Here is a 20,427-nt window from a genome sequence, read left to right on the forward strand (position 1 = left end):
GTTTACAAACAGTCAATGAACATTCATTGCAACCAGTATAATATATATATATATATATATATGTTTTGCAAGCCCAAACAAAAGTAACAACATCAAATGTGAGTGAGCGTGCTTCATAATGTATCAAACCTGGTGACATTCAACATCGCACCCAGTGAGGTTTGAGTGAACACCGAAGGTCAAACTTAATCTTGCACAGAAGTGAAGCTTATTCTCCTAATCCTAAAGGCAAGAACAGCGGCCTTGAGCCCGTTTTAATACAGGTACCTAGAATAAAGTAGGGAGTAAACAAAACTATCCACCATTATTATTATTATGAGTGTGTAAGGTTTTTGCTCTGGCACCTGAGAGCCCGATGCCCCGCCCCTTATGCCAGTGCACGCCCCCTCTCCCTCCCCGAGTCTCTGGCCTCTGCATCCCGACACGTCGACGACTCCCAACCCCACATCCCTGCAAGGCCCCAGGCGCAACACACTCACTGTCTGGATCTCGGGAGGTAGTTAGTAAGGAGCTACATTTAAACACAGGGCTTTCCTCAGGGGACACACTGGACATCCGGGCCTTGTCCGCTCTCCAGTAGCCTGTTTGGTAGGGGAGGGGAAGGGGGGGAGGAGGAGGAGGAGGAGGAGGAGGAGGAGGAGGTTTATACAGTTTATGTCCACTTGCTTTTGCCTTTTTCTGGGTCAAGGACGAGGCAGCTGAGAGGCTCACCAAAAAGCCAAGCTCCAGGTAGCATGCTAGGCTAGCTGTTCTGGTGCACAGGCACAGTGCATGTATGCTACAAGATCACATGCATATAAAAGGCGTAGACACATGCGTGGGCCTACATGATGAAGCATGCACACACGAGAGCAAACACACGTGCAGAGAGAGAGGACCGTGCAGCTCAGCGACATGTCTCACTGTAAGAGTCATGGAGGAGAAAGATGGTTGAACACATGAACAGCTCTGTAGATCTCTTCTTCTACCAGTCATCTTCTATCCACGTCATCTCCACCACCACACAAATGCATGCACACCCCGATGATGAAGCTATGTGGCACACACTCAAGTCAGCACGCCGTGCTCACTTTGCCCTGAGATAGCAACAACCATGTTAGCAGAGAGAGAGGTTGGCTGAATGATAAAAGATGGCTGCCACCATTGTGATGGGACTTTTGGGTTAGAGGTTGCCATGTTTGCAGAGATGTACACAATCCACAGCAATTCCATTGCAGCGCATACACACACATGCACAGATGTGTGTGTGTGTGTGTGTGCGCGTGCATGCGTGCGTGCAAGCACAAGCGCACACACACACACACACACACACACACAAACACACACACACACACACACACACACACACACACACACACACACACACACGCACACGTGAACTAACCTCTCCTCTTCAGCGACTCAGCGATCAGGGCTGAGATGTGGATGTAGCACATGGCAGCCTGAGGAGTCAAATCAAATCAATATTTCATTCTAAAAGCCATTTCTGATATGTTCTGGCCTCAACTGAGAACGAACGTGCACTCCACCCCATTAAAAACCAGACATACCTCGGAGAGGTCTCCGTTGCGGACGTGGACCTTAGCCATGCTCTCCAGCCAGGTGCGTCGAAGCTCGGGCGTGCTGGCGTAGGAGTTGGCCAGGCTGTACTGCAGGTCCACAAGCATCTCTGGATCCTTCTCGTGCTCCTTCATCTGGGCCGTAGCCATCAGAACCGTCCTGATCCGCTTGGTCAGGTCCTTCACCTCTGCTGGGAATGAAGTGTTCTGGAGAAAATGTGTTGTGAAAATGTATTGATGGTACATACTTTTAAGAAGGTGTACTTAGATTTACACTTCAGTGATTGAGAATGCCGAGATACGACCACACATACAAACAAGAGTAAATGTGCAATAATTTGCAGGCAACAGTAGAGACCACCCTAGATTGAATTTGCTTTACCTTGAGTGGTGCATCTCCGTTGGCAAAGTTATTGATGATGGCTAAAGACTGCTGGAACCGCGAGCCTCCAATGCCAGCATCTGCTATCAGCTGACTCACTGCCTTGATTACCTACAGAACAGGGGGTACAGTTCATGGGGTGGGTTCACTGAGTCCATAGTTCACAAAGTACACAGTACAGAAACGTATAATACTGACAACAGTCAAACAACAGTCTAGCAAATTAACGTCTCTGTCTCTGTCTCGCACACGTACCTAAACCCTCACTTACCTGCAGGTGTGAGCGCACTATGGACTTGCCCTTGGTAAACTCAAAGTTTTTTCTCATGAAGAAATAGAGCAGGGCAGAGGCCTCAGTCTGCGTGGAGCTGGAGCGATGGTTACAGCACTTCAGGATCTCGTAGCACAGACAGCCGCACAGGTCTGCCTTACCCTGAAAGAACGCACTGGGGAACTACAGGGAGAGACGAGGGACACAAAGAGAGAAATCCCCACATGAGAGAATCTCCTGAAATCATTACTTCGATCATATCGGTTGCCATGTAATGAAGCTGGCTGACTAAACTGCACAAATGAGAATCCGCCACTCCACCGATTTGAGTTTTGGCTGCTTCTGGTCTGGCATCGTCACATGCAACAGCGACTTCCTCAGTCGACTAACGATTAGCCAATCAGCATCAATAAACAGCGCAATGGGCGGGACTAACGCCGTTGTCAAGCTGTTTCCCATTGTCAGGTGCGCTGAGGAGTAATAACACAATGGTGGCCGGTGTAGACGAGATAGACGCTGCTATCGAGGCTGTTTTAGGTTGATTAAAAGTACCACTTACTCTGGAATCTGAACAGCACTCTGCTTTGAAGGCATTTATTCAAAGGGGAGATGTTTTTTTGTTTGTTTTTTGCGTTCGCCAGACTGGATTAGATTCGTACGTAGTACAGCCGATACATTGGTCTCTAGTGATTGGTTAGGGAAAATGGAATTCCCCTGGGGGATTCCCCTGGTGGAAATCGGTTAGAGTGGAGGCAATCTCAGACTAGAAAATGGAAATGGAGTGTAACTAGCTGACAATTCAGTCTGATATCAGGCTGAGTGAGTGAGTGAGTGAGTGAGTGTGTGTGTGTGTGTGTGTGTGTGTGTGTGTGTGTGTGTGTGTGTGTGTGTGTGAGTGAGTGAGGAGTGAGGAGTGAGTGTGTGTGTGTGTGTGTGTGTGTGTGTGTGTGAGTGAGGAGTGAGTGAGTGGATAGAAAGGGATAAATGATGTTGTGTATTTGAACAGAGTGCATACTGTGTGTGTGTGTGTGTGTGTGTGTGTGTGTGTGTGTGTGTGTGTGTGCGCGTGCATGCATACATGTATGTTATATAATAGAGGACCTTTTGTACAAAGAGCCTGAGTGCAGCGAAGACGTGCCGTAGAGAGGCGGTCGACTGATTGATCTGGAAGAAGAGGAAGTAGGTGTCCAGCACCTTCTTCATCAATACATTCTGTCCATCATCCATGAACATCTGCTTCTGGAGGCAGGGTGAAGGAAACCAGCAGGAAGAAAGTGAAAAGTTAAAGAGCTATCCTTTCTCTAATCTAAAGGGTTACCGTCATCTACATTCTCTATTCAATTTATAAAAATCAGACATTTCTTCTAACCACCGGGTGGCAACAGAGCATCACTGACTTGACTATGAGGCTGTACAGCAAGTTAATATGGCATATGTATGGAGCCCACACAACAACGAAAAAGGTATTTTAATGTAAATGCAAGTAATTTGTCTCCAGTGTGTATAAAAATAGTTGAGCATAAAAAACAACAACAGGTGAAACATAAATGTGTGTGGCCGGCGTGGGATGTAGTTTCAGGTGGGAAACAGCAGGAGGAGCTCATACCTTGTGATGGTGAACGAAAAGCCCGAGGACATCCAGCACAGTGAGAGCCACCTCAGTGGACAGGTTGGCCTCGACGTCTGTGGGACTCAGCCCGTCGCCCTCCGCAACATTCCCGTCTGCAAGCACAGCAGCAGGATCAGATACTATGACAGTACAGTGTGTGTCTGATCATATTTCAGTTACAGCATCGGCCACACTGTGCCCGTGTTTTCATGTCAATGAGTGAAAAAGGTCAGCAGAGTGTAAGATGAGAGAAAGTGCTTTGGGGGTAGAGTGAGGAGGAAGTAAGATAGAGCAAGGGGATAAGAAAAGAAAATACAGCATGCAGACATAGATCTTCTATTACTATCTAGATGGGTCACCGCAGGCTCCGCCAATTCTAACAACTGGTAGCAGCAAGTCTCCCAAATGGTCACGTGGTCACCTCTACCCTGAAGTGTTGTGAGAGGACTGTGCCTGGTGATGCTGGGTTAGTGCTGACCTAGCAAGCTAACTTGAAATAGAGATTGTGAGTTCCCAACTCCACACAAACCACACATATAAACACAAAGCGGCCCGTTGTTAGCTCAATACAGTTGAAACTAAGATATTCCATTAGAAAAATATTTTTTCTAGCCACAGATTTAGCTACTACATCAACAAACTTCAGCTTTAGCTTTAGCTAATCGCTCCCTGCTAACATGAGTTCCTGTTGCCAAATCTCACGAGAGTGTGTTGCTGAGATAGAGACAGGTCTTGAACAAGTTTAGTTGTCTCCTGATCTGTCTGTCTGAAAAATGTTATTTTAGTGTCAGAATATTCAGAAGATATGTAGCTTTGGAGAATGAGCCGAATATTTACGTTAATGAATATGGGGGCTAAGGGATCTGTCATCATCTGAGATCACGTTGACTTTTCCCATTGACTCCAATAGACTCAGACCTGCCAAAAGCCTCCTAAGTGGGCGTGTCCGTGGAAAGCCATCATGGGCAAAACGCACGTGCCAAAATGACAGGAAGTGAGTTGAAGTTGGGCTGTCTTGCTTGAAATCCCATCGTCTTTGATGCAGATCAAATCAGAATTAGCGCGTGCGTGTGTGTATGTGCATGTGTGTGTGTGTGTGTGTGTGTGTGTGTGTGTGTGTGTGTGCGTGTGTCTTCTTACCTGTCTCCATCATCTGCAGCAGCTTGGGGTTGGTGAGGGCGTTCTTGCCCCTGATGATGGGCATGGTCTGGGAGCGGGCGTGTCGGTGGCCTTCGCCTCCTGATGCCATCCTGAAGGCCAACAGCAGCGATCAGCAGCTGATTTCAACCAAATTACTTCCAAGTATCGTTCTCAAAGTAAGCCCTGGTCCCCTTTTGCCGTTACAGTAGGTGTGTGTAAAATGACATTCAAGTCACAATGACTTGCTGTTAACACCAACTCTATTAACACATCAAAAGTGTACACAGACAATGACTGACTGGCAATTGACACAAAACAAAGCTGGTAAAATATGAAGAGGGGCATGCTGGGGGAACAGTTACAGTATACTAGATGGACACACACTATGGGCACATCAAAGATGAATATACACAGGACAAGAGGAGTGTGTTTATCCAACTCCAAGTGCTCACTTTGTCCACTCAGCTTATGTGTGCCTGTTTTTCCAATAGCAAAGCCCGGAGTTTACTGTCACTCAATACATGACTTATAAGCCATTCATAAAATCATCAGCATGAAGGACACTTCATTTAGCAACCATCTGAGACTCCGTAGTGAACAGCTTAACTCTGCCATCATGGCGGAGGTGTTTGGAGGTTGATTACCATTGTGGGAGGATGCCTGAGGGTTGAGAGGAGTGGGAGGGGTGGGGGTGCTGGTTAGAGCCCTTCAGGGTGCCATTGGCCTGGGTGGACTGCGCCAGCTTTACTGCCGCTGCTAGCTTCCTGTTCACGAGCCAATCACATCAAAGCTAACGTTAGTTGGTTTAGTTAAGACAAGTATTGGTTTTGTGTTGTTGTTGTTGTTGTTGTTGTGGCCGTCACATTACCACCATCAGTTTTCTATCGGAGCTTTGCGTGGCGTGCTAACAGTTGCACGAGCATGCCTGCAGTCAATACAAATTGACGCTGTAGTGCTAAATGTAGCCACTTTGCAATACGATACTATTTTTTCCACTTCTTTGACCTTGTTACGCATCGATGGTAACGAGGTCACATTGTATTCCAACAGGCTAAATGAAACGCTGACAAAGGATAACTCCAATTTGACCTTGGTCTGATGGGAGCGGCTAGAGCCAGAAAGCATCCTCCTACAGAGAAGAGAGGGAGGTCAGAGGGTAAAGTATCGAGCCAGATGGAAAGGTCAGTGGCCTAAAAGAGTCAAAGGATTTAGTTTGCAAGAGTGTTAGTGGAGAGTTCGGGTTTGAGGTAAGCAATTTGAGTTATATTCCTCCAAGCCGATGCAAAACAGTGAGCTACTACAGGGGATTTAAGACGTATAGAGGTGATGGTGCCAAAGGACAGCTAAGCTACAGCAAAGAAGCAGCTATGTAACTCGATATCAACAAACAGATGTTCAACATATCATATTCCTATGATGCCTACATGACGCTAGAACGGAGACGACTGCCAATCGACATAAAGCATATTATAGTGCCTCGGCCAATCAAAATAACTGATGCACCAAAGCGACACAGCGGCGGCAGCATCAAAGCCTATGAACACGTAGCAAAGAAAGCATCAAGCCAGGCAGCACAAAGCAAAGCAGGTGAGTCCAGCCGGTCACATATGAGGCAGAAGGACATGGAGACAGAGGGCTGAATGGTGGACATGCAACAGGAATGGTTCGGTAATGAGCAAAGTGATGTGAAAAGCTGAATCGAAAAACAAGCAATATACACAATAAAAACAATGTCCAGATTGATTTTGTTTCCATTTATCGTTCAGCTTGTACATAATAATACAGCTGCAACAATTAGACGATTAATTATCGATTAGTCGATCGACAGAAAATTAATCGCCAACAATTTTTTTTTATAATCAATCCATCGTTTAGACTCATTTTTAAGAAAAGAAAAGAAAAATACAAAAATTCTTCCTAAATGTGAATGTTTTCTGGTTTCTTTAGTTTCTCTGACAGTGAACTGATTCTCTTTGAGTCGTGGACTGTTGCTCAGGAAATAAGACATTTGAGGATGTCATGGCATTTTTCACCATTTTGTGACATTTTCTAGACCAAACGACTAATCGATTAGTGGAGAAGATAGTCGACAGATTAATCGATAATAAAAAAAATAATCGTTAGTAGTTACAGCCCGACATACAGCCTGGCCTATATGTGCAACAGAACATCAATACATGTCATGTGCCATCACATTGAGAATCCATTAACGAGGCGCCCGCTCCATCACCACATGCAGCACACAGAGGGGGGGCTAAGACAGAGGGGGAGGGGCTAAGACATGCTGGGGTGAGGACTACAACAGCAAGGTCATACATGGAGAAAACATTGCAATTTGACTGTCACTAGTCGGCTAATCACAGTTGTATGTATTGTTTACTCTGTGTGTGTGTGTGTGTGTGTGTGTGTGTGTGTGTGTGCTGGTGCCTATATTTGTGTTTTTGTGTGTATCTGAGCTATTTATCCCCAATCTAAAATATGGCAGAAGCTAAGGAAATTAGCTCCCTCCAGAGCAAACAGAAACAGAATATGATGTAGGAAAAGTGTAGCATTTCTGCCTAGCTTGGTGACTTGACTGGTTGTCTCTCTGCCTAGCTTGCTGCTGGCTCCACAGTGCTACAGTAACGTCAGTGGAAGCCCACACTGACTCAGCCAGGCATCAAAGAGCGAGCACAGAGACACAGACCCACACAGCGGCATATGATTGTGAATCCCCCCCCCCCGTGGTCTGGTATTACAGACGAATGCTAATCAGCTAGCAGCCCCAGACAGGCTCAACGACGTCTGAGAGAGCTAGCTAGGCTTTCCAGCTACCTTTTTATTCTGTTAGTGCTCCCTCCTCACACAGTAAAGCAGAGCGACTTCTCCAAGCCTCTTGTTGGCTTACATCTCAGCATCTTAATGCTCAAAGGGAAAAGGGGGCTAATTTAATTAGCTGGGAGGAACCACAAGATAGAGGAGTCTAGCAGTGCCAATGGCAGGGGTCCAGTAGGAGCACATGCGGGCGGGCGCACACGCGCACACACACACACATACACATACACACACACAGAGTAGCAATGTCCCTTCCTGTGCTTGCCAACTATGACAGTACACTATCCAGCCGTGCTTTGCTCTCAACAGCAGGAGATCTCTGGAGTTTCACCTCTCCCCTCCCCTCCCTCCTCATCCTCTCCTTTTTTCTCCCCCCTTTTACCTCTCCCCCCCTTGAAGCTCATCCCTGGGTGTGCATACGCATACCGCAGACATATTAGTGTTTCTGCATGACTGCCTGCCTCATTTATTTGTGTGTGTGTGTGTGTGTGTGTGTGTGTGTGTGTGTGTATTTGCACATGTGTGCGTTCATGTGCGCATTATGATTGTATGAATTATGTATCAGTGTAACAGCCTTGGCCCGTGGTATGGATTTTGACTTAATAAGCTATTTCCATGTCTACATTTGAATCCATGTGAAGGTTTTTCCATGATGAGGAGGACCAGGTCCGTCTCTCACACACTCACCTGGCTATGTGGCGTTTCCCAAGGAACCTGAAGTGCTGAAGACACAGCCTGCGGAAAAAATAAAATGCAAAAAAAAAAGTCTGAAAAGTGTGTGCGTGTGTGTGTGTGTGTGGGCGGGGGGGGGGGGGGGGGGGGGGGCTGTGTTTATGTATGCGAGTTCAGGACAGGTAGTAAATTGAGCACATGTGTTAGTGCTGAGTTGTAGCAACAACAGTGCTGACACAAACAGGAAACACAGACAGTTGATTTACCGCACTGCTCAGACGATTCACTCCCTTCCTCTCTCACTACTTTCTTTGGCACCCTTTTGCCCAAGTTTCCCCTTCCCTCTCTTCTCATCCTCCCATCGTCATCTCTGTCTGTCTCACTGGGTGTCCCTCCCTATGTGTGCGCTATCACTTGTCAGTCTTTCTGCAATTCATTTTCTATGGTAAAGACACACTAGGAGGCGCTAGGAGCGCTCCTCTTCCCAGCACCGCGCCTGGCATTTCAGTGCTCTCGGCAGGGAGCGTTTTTGGACGGAGCGCTCTGGGCACCTCAAGTAGTAAACAGTTTTTCCCCCCGACCGACTAATCAATATTGAGGAAGAGGCGGGACTAAAAAGGTCAACAAACATGGCGGAGGAGAGGCTCCAGGTGATAATTATTAATTGTACTGTACTGTATTATCTTGTTGGGTTGATGTTATCTTGCTATTTCCGTTGCATGCTAGCTAGCTAACGTTAGCTACTAACTGTCAGAGTCAGCTCCGTGCGCTGTGTGTCTGTGTGTGTTGGAAATGCTCTGGGCATTCATATTTTTTATATCCAAAGTGCTCCGGCAAGAAAAGAAAAAAAACGCTGTCCCCTTAAACTAGAATACGCTGCGATGAAGAATGAGAGCACTTACTCCAAGATGTTGAAGAAGTCTGAGATCTCCTGGTGAACGGCTCTGTGCCAGTAGGACACCAGCACATCTGGAAACAGACAGATGTTGTTTTTGTCTGCCGGCCTTGTGTCATTCCTTAGATATAATCCTATGCAGCAGTGTCACTGCAGCTTTTCATAGAGTCAGTGTCTGTATACTGAGGCGGCGTTGTGACCGGAGCAGACCTGGGTCAAACCGTCAGATCATTTGTGTTTGAACCTGCTTAGAGTACAGGCAGGTGGGGTTGACCATGTCAGGGTAATTCAGATTGTGTCAAGCAGGTCATTTACAGAAACAAAATTGATTTTCAAATACGCTACTAATATACAGTAGATTGTCTACAGTACACCTTCAGTCCCCTGCTGTGGCAAACCCCATTGATATGGTACCTACAGTATGTATGCTACCCTAGAATAAACCACAAATATTTGCAAATACTGTTAGCCATGGCTCTGGAGTGTATAACTGGTGTATGGATGCCTGTGAGATGTCGTCACTGCTGCGGCTCACCCTCAGATATGGTCTTCATGATGTGCAGGAAGCACATGAGGAGGCTGCGGGTCTCCGACTGGTCCAGCTTGTCACAGCGAGAGCCATAGCCAATCAGGGACTGCGGCCGGGCAAACTGAAGACAGATGTTAAGACACGCATACAATCAAAGCGCTACGTATTGGGGCAGTGGCTTAAAGTCTGTTTTGCTAGTTTTCCCATTTTAACATAGTTAATAGTCTAAAATGGGAGCCAATAAAGACCAATTAGCGACTAATTAGTTACTAAAAGCTGATGGTCTCTTCTTTTGCCTCACCTCACGTGCATATTTTCATGAGAAATTCACATATATACACTGTAACGCATTGTCCCAAAGCTTACAACTATGACTGTGTATCATATAGAAAAAGAAAATCAGCCTGTCATGAGAGGAATTTCATTTGTTAGTTTTGACAGATCTGGTGGCCTGATAAGAATAAAGATCATGTATGGGATGTGTCATGACTAATGAGACACAAGGTGACGGCTGTTTCTTCGTCTTTTGTCTTCTCACCTTCTCACATCCATCCATCTTCTCACTGTTCCTGTCACTGTTGCTCGGGTTGGAGTCCACGCTGATCAGAGAGCCCCGCGAGTCGGCCTGGTTACCCGTGGCAACTGCCAGGGAAGAGAAGGCTGGTGGAGGGGGAGGGGTGTGAGTACAGCTATCCTCATTCACACCTTTATATATACATGTATATCTATAGGCATGAGAACCAAACAGGTACAGAAACACACAGCAAATGACACATCATCAAACAGCAGACACTCAGACACGCGCGCGTGCACACACACACGCGCGCGCGCGCACACACACACACACACATACACACACACACACACACACACACACACCTGTGATGGAGTTGAGCACTTCTCTGGAGAAGGACGCATCCACAGAGTTGGCATGGCGAGTAACATGAGCAGCCCCTCCTGCCACTACCCCTCCGACACTAAGGTCATCTCGAGAGCCCTGGAGCACACAGCGATGTGTGGTGTTGGTTATTTAAACACTGTACGATATGTATAAAGATGCACGACGCTTGGAATCAAATCTAATCAAACACTGATCTATTGACACTCGTGAGGGAGTCAATCGATCGATCAGCCTGTCAGTCAAAGCCGTGACGCTTACCTGGTCACTGGAGGTGAAGTAGATGGGGAAGAGTTCCCTGAGGAAGAAGCGAGGCATGTTGTCCAGGATCAGGCCGTACAGCGGCAGGTAGAGAGATGCAATCCTCGCCTGCTTCTCCTGGAAGGACAGTGATTACAGGGGCATCGCATTACCCAGCTTCCAGAAAATCAGTTGATCAAACTAAATAATGATAATGGTCATGTCGCTTGGACGTTTGTTGTTGTTGTTGTTGTTGTTGTGACTAAATTCTACAGTGCCATAATATCACAATGCCAATCGTGGAATATCCCCTCCTTTTTCACTATGAAATCTACTGAATTCTTTCTATTGTTATTGTGGTATATTTATCAAAAGTGTAACTGTTGGCAATTGCTTCATAAAAGCACTAAATACTTTGAAAGCCATGAATTGTAATAAAATGTCACTCAATATTCCCAAATGTAGCAAAACTAAACAATGGAGAAAAACAACAACAAGTGCGTGCAGGTGTTTTGCAGGGCTGTAACACTCAAGTCTGATCTCAAATCCAAGTTTCTATGGTCTTGGACTTGACCACAATAGCACAACTAGAATACAATCACACAATATTGAATATACCCTGTCAAATAAAAGCTGTGGGCCTAAAAAAAAGACATGACTTGCTCTGGTTTAGGGCCTTGACTTGAGTCAAAACTCATTTGCGGTGTTGACTAAGTTGATTAGACTCCTTGGTCTAATCAGTCGTGGTCTTGACTGTAAGCCTGGTGTTGTGTTGTGGTTGGCAGTGTTTGGCATTGTTTGACATAGGGCAGATGAATGACTTCATCAGGTCGGGGCACTTCCCAGCAGCCACCAAAGACATCTTCTCGGCTGCTCACACAGCTGCTCGGAACCATCACGCAGTCTGTCAGTCAGCACATGTTTGTGTATGAGTCACATGGGAAGAATGTCTACTGTGAGCTCATGCTTCATTATCCGTGCGTTTTGCTTCGCCCCCGCGTGTGTAAACACATGGTACGGTCTGCTCGCTCTACCTTGGTGGCGTAGCGTGCGTCCAGCGAGTGTTTGGCCATTAGCGTCTTCAGGGTGGCCAAGGCGAGGTGCCTCAGGTCCTGCTCGTCCTGGAGGGCCATGCCCAGCTCCCGCAGCAGCAGACCGGTCAGGAAGTGTTTCCTGCAGAACTCTCCGGTCAGGCTGTACTCCGGCACGGACACTAGAGGAGGGGAGAGACGGCACAAGAAGACATGATGCCCATCTTAACCGGGATTCAACTCAGATGCCCATGTTTAAAAAATAAACGCTCATTCCGACATTTCCCTTACATTAAGCGTCTTTCAGTATTTAGAAAAGCACTCTACAAATATAATGTATTATTATTACATTAGGACTTTGTTACTGTATTCTTTTCCAAACAAACCCGTCTACCTAATGGATGTGATGAGCAAATAATGTGACAATTTACGCAAACCTGTGTTAGTTATGTACATTAAGGTGCCATCAGATGATCCTGCTAAATACAACATACTGTATAAACATTATCTAAATGCAACATTACAAAGAAATGAGCGAACATATTTACCATGAGTAGGCATACTTTGTGGCTCTGGGGATGTATGGTCTGACATGGACAGATAAAGTGAGAGTGGGAGAGGATGGCAGAGAGAGAGAGAGAGAGAGAGAGAGAGAGAGAGAGAGAGAGAGGGTATGAGAGAGAGGGTGAGAAAGAGTATGAGAGAGAGAGAGAGAGAGAGAGAGAGGGTGAGAAAGAGTATGAGAGAGAGAGAGATGGAGAGAGAGAGAGAGGGTGAGAAAGAGTATGAGAGAGAGAGATGGAGACAGCGTGAGTTACTAGACAAATGAGTGGGAGCTACTTGATGTATGACAGCGATCACATGAACACTACATGAGTGACTGCACTGTACTACACACAGTATCTCACCTATGATGCGAGCGGAGGGCAGGGGCAGGCTGAGGGGAATGTAGTGTTCGTGGTTGCACACCTCTCTCAAGAACTCAAACTTCAACTCACACAAGACCTATTGCAAACAGAGAAAAAAAGAAAAGAAATAGCAACTGCCTGGTAACGTGTTAATCATATTTTCAATCAATTAGATCTGTCCCGGAAGACCCTTTCCCTGAAGACAATTTCAAATCAATTGTGACAATTATCTTGGGTGCTTTTTTCTTTTCCTTTTTTTTACCTTGCTGTCAGTAGCAGTGATCATGTTGATGTAGTTGCTAATCAGTTTGAAGGTGAAGCCTCTGTCCATCAGCGTAAAGCAACGCTGTAGCAAGAGGGAGACAGACGGACAAATGAGATTAGACCAACATTAGTTAATGAGAAAGTGGGATTGAAGACCATTTAACAAACTACGTTATGAGGAAAATCAATAGGAAACTATAATAATTGCAGGCAATTCTAATTTGCAGGCTGCCATTCTGATTGTATTGATCCCTCTCAGCATTCTTAGCCTGATAGCGCAGGCTAAGAATCGGCTCCCTTCAGATGTACTTAAACGTCGTCGGCTCTGATGATCCTGCTATCCTGCCTCATAAATAATGTTTTAACTTAACTTAACCACGACTGAAATCCATCCCGTGACACACGAGACACATCGTGGATTCATCGCTCCCACCTTGACAAAAGCTGCCACTGCTAGGTTGGCACTGCGTGTCTCTTCTGGCAGGTCTTTGTTCTTCCAGAAGACGTGGTCAGACACCGTGTCCACCAGGGTCTCCACACGGTTCAGATAGGAGGACGGGAAACGCTGAGGCCTAGGCAGCTGTAGATACCACAGTGGAATAGAGGACCATGGAATGAGTATAATATAATCATATATGCTGCCCTACTTACGGTGATAAAAAATAATTCTAGGACACAGGATATTTACTAACCCTAAGGGGTGTAACAAGGATATTTTAAGTTTCCGGGAATTTAATGTCAGCATGTACAGTGTATGACCACTTACCTTGACCTTGTCAGCGTCCACCAAATGCTGGGCCATGGACTTGATGATCAGCTCAAAGAAGAACCAGGAGAACTGCAAGGGTGAGAGGTCAAAAACGGGTCAAAGTCGTTCTGAAGTCGCCTCACCGCGTATATCTGTCATCATCAGCTCCATGATGAAGAGGGGAAAGACTTGCATGGTTTTGGTGGGGAATTGTGCGTTCACTGAGACCGAGGTTTGTCTGGGAGCTTAGATGAGGTGCTTGGAGAATTTTAGAATAAAAAGACAGAGGAAGATGCAGATGAAGACGGTGTGGTGGGAGAGACTAACCCTCAGGATATTCCTGACTGCGGCCTGCTCGTTGCTCTTCAGGTCAAAGGTCATCCCCTTAGCCAGCTCCTCATGGACAGTTCTGAAGCCATGGGCCTCTGTCTTGAATACATACTACACGCACGCACGCACGCACGCGCACGCACACACACACACACACACACACACACACACACACACACACACACACACACACACACACACACACACACACACACACACACACACACACACACACACACACAGCAGGACAAGGTAGTGAGGTAAGGTGCAACATGTACATACTGTACAAACGCACATTTGTACCAGATACACGGCATGTGAGATGTAACCGGGCGAATACAGTGTTTTCCCATTTCATTACCGAAAACAGAAAACAGTTCACCTAAAAAAAAATAAAGAAAATAAACTGCAGTATGAGTAAGCTTGTTAACATAATTTCTTCCAGGTTTTAGTAGGTCTATAGCCCAGTGATTCTCAACCCTTTTCATACCAAATACTCCTAATTCAGGCCACAGACCCCCATTTGATAAGGTTTTGTCTCTCAAACCAAATCTTACAATAATTTTTATCGTCAGATATGATTTTGTCCAGAATTCCAAGACTTTATTGTGGGTAGAGAGATAACAGTCATTCTTCTGCATTCACTAATTGTGTTAACATCTTATGAATGAAATAATGCTGAAGTTTAACAATTCATTACTTTGCTGGCGTCCCCCTGGAACCCGCTCAAGGACCCCCGGTGGTCTCCAGACCCCACGGTGAGAAGAGAGACTACTCACAATATCACTGCATACTATTCAGCTCTTGCTACAGTAAACTGAACCCCCATCCTCCCCCTCCTTCTCATCGACCACACACAGACAGACACGCACGTGCGCACACACACACACACACACACACACACACACACACACACACACACACGGCACCAGGTCAAATTGTACGCCACTACTCCTGAACATCATGCCAATCTGTTACTATAGCAACCCTAGTTCCATTAGCTCCGCCATTCTCTCCCTCCCTCCCTCCCTCTCTCTCTCCCTCCCTCTCTCCATTTGTCTCTGCCACACTACCTCCTCAAGCGGAGTCGTTTTCCTTCGTTGTGGCCAACATGAAACAGGTCTTGTGGGTTTCTCTTGCCTCTCTCTCTCTCTCTCTCTCCGCTAATTCTCTGACTGACTGTCTCTCCCCTAGACAAGCACGCCTTGTGTTTCTGATTGGGCCGGCTCCATGTCCCGGTTTGCCTCCTACTCAATCACCCTCTCTTCTTCTTCTTCCCTCCTTCCCTGCTCCCTTCCCTCTGTGTTCTGGGCATGCAGCCATAGCCACACTCCTGTTGGCCCAAACATAGACGCACACAAACACACACACGGCACGGCACGCACACACACACACACACAGCCCCTTCACTGTTCTCCACTAATGAAGTTGTCTGTGCACTGACCCCACTTCTTCAAGGCAAACATAATATCATATATATATCATAATTATCATATCATTCTAAGCACGCACATGCCCCCACACACACACACGCGCGCACTCCGCTCCACCATTACTATTAACATTCCCCCTCGCATCCCACCTCCCATGTTACCATACCTTGATATAAGAGTGCAGGTAGTGGTCCAGGTTTTCCTCGTGGCACTTGGCAACAATGTGGACCAGCACTCTGCAGACACAGGACACAAAGTACGTGTGACCTACTTAAAGTGGAATTTTAAATACCTTGTGCCTTTCCTGTACGACCATGTCTATGAGTCTGATCGGGTGCTCCGCCACATCCACTCTGGCCCCGACCCTATGTCAACAGGAGTGTAGTGGAACCCCGTAGTACCGCTTGCGTACCTGGTGGTGGCAGTAGTGACCTCGTCGTTGTCATTCTGAGTCAGAACCTTGAACAGCTGGTTGAAGAGCACCGGTAGAAAGCGGATGATCACTGGGATTCTCTCCATGCTGAGGAGACCCTGGAGGAGCGCGTGGGAGGGAAGCAGAGGAGGAGGAGGCGGAGGAGATGGAAGAGCAGGAGTAGGTGGGTATGAATAAAATAAATAAAATAAAATAAAATAAAATAAAATAAAATAAAATAAAATAAAATAAAATAAATAAATAAATGAGGGAGAAAAGAGAAAGCACTGGTTTAGTGTTGCACTGATCAGATAATATGGCTGTGCTCTCTGGTCAATGCCAGGCAGTAAGTACCGTAACAATAAATGAAAGTTGATATGAGAAGATATACTGTACTGGATGTGCTCTGACCTTCAGGCAGTTGAGGAAGTTGGAGGTAGGAGGTAGTGAGAGGTCCAGCTCTCTCTTCTGGCACTGCTGGAAGAATCGGTTCAGGTGGGGGTCCTGGCACAGACAGGAGAAGCCATAGAATATCAGCAGCTAGGATCTGCAATAGTACTTAGTGGACCGGCTCCATTTAAAGGAACAGTTCATCCTAAACTGAAACACTCTGTCTGCCATCATCTAGTACTCACCACCACCATGTCAGTCAAAACTGCACTAGGGTTCATATACCACCACCAAACACACAGCTTAGACAGTCTCTGTCCAAGCTTTTTCTCAAACAGTTGGATTTATTTTAATCCTTTGTTTAAAAAAGAAGAAGTAAAAGTACAAGATGACCACTAAATTTCTCTAAACCGCTTGTACAGCATAATCAAGTGTATTCAAGTGTTTTGTAAACAAATAACTGCCCCCCCTGTGGCTGGTGCAACCCACCAGCCAATAGAGAGCTACTGTCTGATGTGCCCCAACCTGCTCAATTGCGTGACCTTGGAATTATAAGGTTCTATCTTACTTTTTTTTGGTCAAAACTGAGTTAGTCACATGAACCTATTCTATGAGGGCCTGTCGACACACTGTATGTGTGCTGTTGTGTTATTTCTGTATGTGTGGTGTTATGTTTAAAAATGATGATTTCTGAGTCTGTAATTTCTAAAACAAATAGACTCGTCTCCATTTAACTCAATGGATGGTGAAAATGTAGAACTATCCTGAAGGCAGTTCAGGCTCACGCTGGCAAGTTGTAAACAGAATCAGCCCTTTTCCTTGTTTTGTTGCCATAGTACACAAGAAGTGACCATTAACTCTCCTTAGAATAATGTCGACGAGGCTTTTTATGCTTCCAGTGCAAATGTTTGGCTACACAACTCCTAGGAGTTGTTTAGAGACGGTCATCTTATGCCCTTTTTGGAACTCCAAACAGACAGGCCCCTTTTCGTTTCATTTGCTTTGGAGAAAACGGAGATTGAACTGCTTTCGATGTGTTCGGTGGTCATATAAACATCAATGGAGTTTAGACTGACATGGGGAGACACTGCAGAATCCCAGATGACCGTCTTACCTGAGTGTAGACTGTGGAGAGAACATTGGTGGACACTTTGAAGATGGATTTTCCTCCGTCTACCCATTTCACATCTGCTCCATTCTGCACAAATGGAGGGAAGGAGACAGCAGGAGTATGAACGCCAGAAAGGAAGAATGCCACAGTGTCCCATGTTCCTTCTCTTTGAGCACTCCATTTATCACTTGTCAGATGGACTTCTGCTCTCACAAATTAAGTTTTTCTTTTCTGAAAAGTCAATATTTTTAATATAGACCCTCTGGATCCTCCTGCTATTTCTCTGTGGGTTTTTTTTTACCTTGGAACTGCTGGGTTCTTTGATGGCCAGGTATCCAGGAGGCAGGTTACATGAGACCGGGATGCTGAACTCCTGAGATGCCAGACGACCTTCTCTGAGGAGAGGCAGCCAAGAATACCCCACTGAAAAAGCACACACACACACACACACACACACACACACACACACACACACGCACACGTGCATGCACGCACACGTGCGCACACACACACACACACACACACACACACACACACACACACACACACGCACACGTGCATGCACCGCACACGTGCACACACACACACACACACACACACACACACACACACACACACACACAAAACATATGGAATTGTGGAGAAATCACAACGTACATTTCTAAATCACAGTATACATTTCTAACTGGTGAGCAAAGGGTTCTAGTAGATTTTCTCTCTAGTTTTAGCTGAATCCTGGTTCTGTGGTAGCCTGGGTAAACCCAGCCCCACTAGTCACAGGGTCTGTCTGAGAGCAGGTCACGTGGGGGCTGGCTTTACCCAGGCTAGTTCTGTGGCTCTATCACCAATCCCCACCTGGGGTTTCCAGAGCTTCTTTCCTCTTGGCATTGGTCTTGGCATTGATGTCACAGGTGACGTGGTAGAAGGAGAAGAGAAGATGGTGTTTTTCATGAAGCTGGGTAGGAAGCTCAATCTTCACCTGGGGAGATAACAGCATTATGATGGTTCACATTATGTGACGTAAGGCGGTGGGGTGGTTCGCAACGTGAGGTCCGGGGACCACCAGAGGTCCTTGAGGGGGTTCCAGGGCATCCCCATAAAATGTATCAATTGTTAAATTTCAGCATTACTTCATTTAAGGGTCCGTGGCTCTAATGTGGACTACCGGTAAATTATGCTCCTTGATATGAAAGGGTTGAGAACCACTGATGTAGGGAATGGTACAGATTTGGGAGGTCTTCTGCAGACGTGTTATAGCCAAAGACAGTTAAACACTCTCCCAGTCCATTGTCCAGGTTCTAATACAGTAATCACTCTATATGTCTTGATACCATCCTCTCTGGTTCTGTCCTCACCTCATCATAGAAGTCGGGGTTCTGGGAGTGATGTAAGACGGTGGAACAGGCTGCTGTGGTGAAGACTGGAGCTCCTGGCTTGCCGTAGATGCACTAAGAAAAGGAGCGATAGAAAAACAAACAAACATCTCGCTCAGCCATTTTCCATCACAGCAGGGGGTAAAATGTGGAAAATAGACTTTTATAAAAGGTGATTAATTTGCCATCAGTGTGTTTCGGACAGCATTTTACCTTTAAGGGTTTGGCAATTTCCTCATCTGTGCTGCGGAACTCCACATAGACGGCAATGTTACGAGCCTGTTAACAAAGAGACCATTGTGACATGAATTAATGCTCATATACCAGCTCAAACAGTGGCGTAATACAGCTACATAAAATATAATGTAAAAAAAAAATAGTTACACTTTTAAGTTATACCATTAACTTGCAATTGCATGCCTACAGTTTGACTACACAAGATATACTGTAAGCATTTAGACCGTGACGTTGTCTTTATGACCTGTAATAAACTAGTGTTGCTCGGCAACAGTGCTTCATGTTTAATGCTACCGTGCCATACCTTGGCGAAGCTCTTCTGGCTGTCATACTTGAGGTGTTTGGGGTAGACATAGATGTGGTTCTTGTAAACGCGGTGCGGCTGGGTGAACTTGGTGGTGTCCTGGACAAACTCCTCCACCTCCACCGTAGGCTGGTGTTGGCTCAGCTCTTCAAAGGGCTTCACTGGCACGTAGGATGATGTCACACAGTCTAGATGAACAGAGAAGAAGTCACAGGTTCACAGCTTGAAACGCATTGCAATGTATGTAGAGAGGGAGAAGACTACAGTAGCATGGGAACATGGATGAGCGCAGAAAGACAGGAAGTATAGACAGAAGGGTGGGCGTACTAGGATGCTCCAGAGGGACATAGTCTACTGTGATGTCCAGATTCCCAGGAATAGTCTGCAGCTTGCTGGTCTTCTCGGCCCTGCACACACAGAGGTCAGAGTAAAAGACTGTTCATCTTGTTTGGGAGAAGTCTGAACGGTCTACTGCAGCCATGCCCAATTTGAAATCTGAAAATCTTACACAGCCCAACCAACCATTTAATCACAACTCTGACACACCAGACCAAGAGAATGATCTCCCTACATATTTTTTTCTTTTTATTTCATTAACATGTGAACATGGGCATATGGCAATGCAGTACACATTAATATTCCATCCACATAAAAACAAATGAGGCAAAATACCCAAAAGCCAGATTGCCAACATTTTCTTCCCCCTTACTCATCAGAAGTATTTGTGTGCACAACACTGATGAGAAATTTTGTTGAGACAAATAAAAAAATCTATCCACAAGCTATTAATGCTATGAAAAGAGCTTGCGCTACCCCATGTATCAAAAAATGCTACCTTATCTGTAAAGGGGAGACTCGTGATATCTTGAGGTGAGAG

General features: G+C 45.9%; 1 protein-coding gene across 7 annotated transcripts in view; it reads right to left on the reverse strand.

The window, feature by feature from the left end:
* Positions 1-20,427, reverse strand: part of dock10 (dedicator of cytokinesis 10) — a 241,720-nt gene that overhangs the window by 8,291 nt on the left and 213,002 nt on the right. For 4 of the 7 annotated variants that reach the window (XM_083637501.1, XM_083637498.1, XM_083637504.1 and 1 more), the window contains exons 16-47: positions 19,878-19,957; positions 19,551-19,738; positions 19,223-19,288; positions 18,992-19,084; positions 18,492-18,615; positions 17,938-18,059; positions 17,640-17,723; positions 16,547-16,639; positions 16,136-16,254; positions 15,890-15,959; positions 14,288-14,401; positions 13,979-14,050; positions 13,646-13,792; positions 13,211-13,294; positions 12,949-13,045; positions 12,589-12,627; positions 12,044-12,222; positions 11,031-11,147; positions 10,751-10,868; positions 10,410-10,531; positions 9,878-9,992; positions 9,350-9,416; positions 8,463-8,510; positions 5,606-5,725; positions 4,962-5,071; positions 3,819-3,934; positions 3,314-3,451; positions 2,213-2,395; positions 1,942-2,052; positions 1,551-1,766; positions 1,385-1,442; positions 480-581 (exon numbers count right to left, since the gene is read on the reverse strand). In XM_083637501.1, the coding sequence (XP_083493627.1) occupies positions 480-581; positions 1,385-1,442; positions 1,551-1,766; positions 1,942-2,052; positions 2,213-2,395; positions 3,314-3,451; positions 3,819-3,934; positions 4,962-5,071; positions 5,606-5,725; positions 8,463-8,510; positions 9,350-9,416; positions 9,878-9,992; positions 10,410-10,531; positions 10,751-10,868; positions 11,031-11,147; positions 12,044-12,222; positions 12,589-12,627; positions 12,949-13,045; positions 13,211-13,294; positions 13,646-13,792; positions 13,979-14,050; positions 14,288-14,401; positions 15,890-15,959; positions 16,136-16,254; positions 16,547-16,639; positions 17,640-17,723; positions 17,938-18,059; positions 18,492-18,615; positions 18,992-19,084; positions 19,223-19,288; positions 19,551-19,738; positions 19,878-19,957 (3,512 nt within the window). The remainder of the gene's footprint in view (positions 1-479; positions 582-1,384; positions 1,443-1,550; positions 1,767-1,941; positions 2,053-2,212; positions 2,396-3,313; positions 3,452-3,818; positions 3,935-4,961; positions 5,072-5,605; positions 5,726-8,462; positions 8,511-9,349; positions 9,417-9,877; positions 9,993-10,409; positions 10,532-10,750; positions 10,869-11,030; positions 11,148-12,043; positions 12,223-12,588; positions 12,628-12,948; positions 13,046-13,210; positions 13,295-13,645; positions 13,793-13,978; positions 14,051-14,287; positions 14,402-15,889; positions 15,960-16,135; positions 16,255-16,546; positions 16,640-17,639; positions 17,724-17,937; positions 18,060-18,491; positions 18,616-18,991; positions 19,085-19,222; positions 19,289-19,550; positions 19,739-19,877; positions 19,958-20,427) is intronic. The other 3 variants (XM_083637503.1, XM_083637502.1, XM_083637499.1) reach the window with 2 other exon arrangements.

Source organism: Poromitra crassiceps (genome assembly GCF_964638095.1).
Source record: "Poromitra crassiceps genome assembly, chromosome: 5".
NCBI lineage: Eukaryota > Metazoa > Chordata > Actinopteri > Beryciformes > Melamphaidae > Poromitra > Poromitra crassiceps.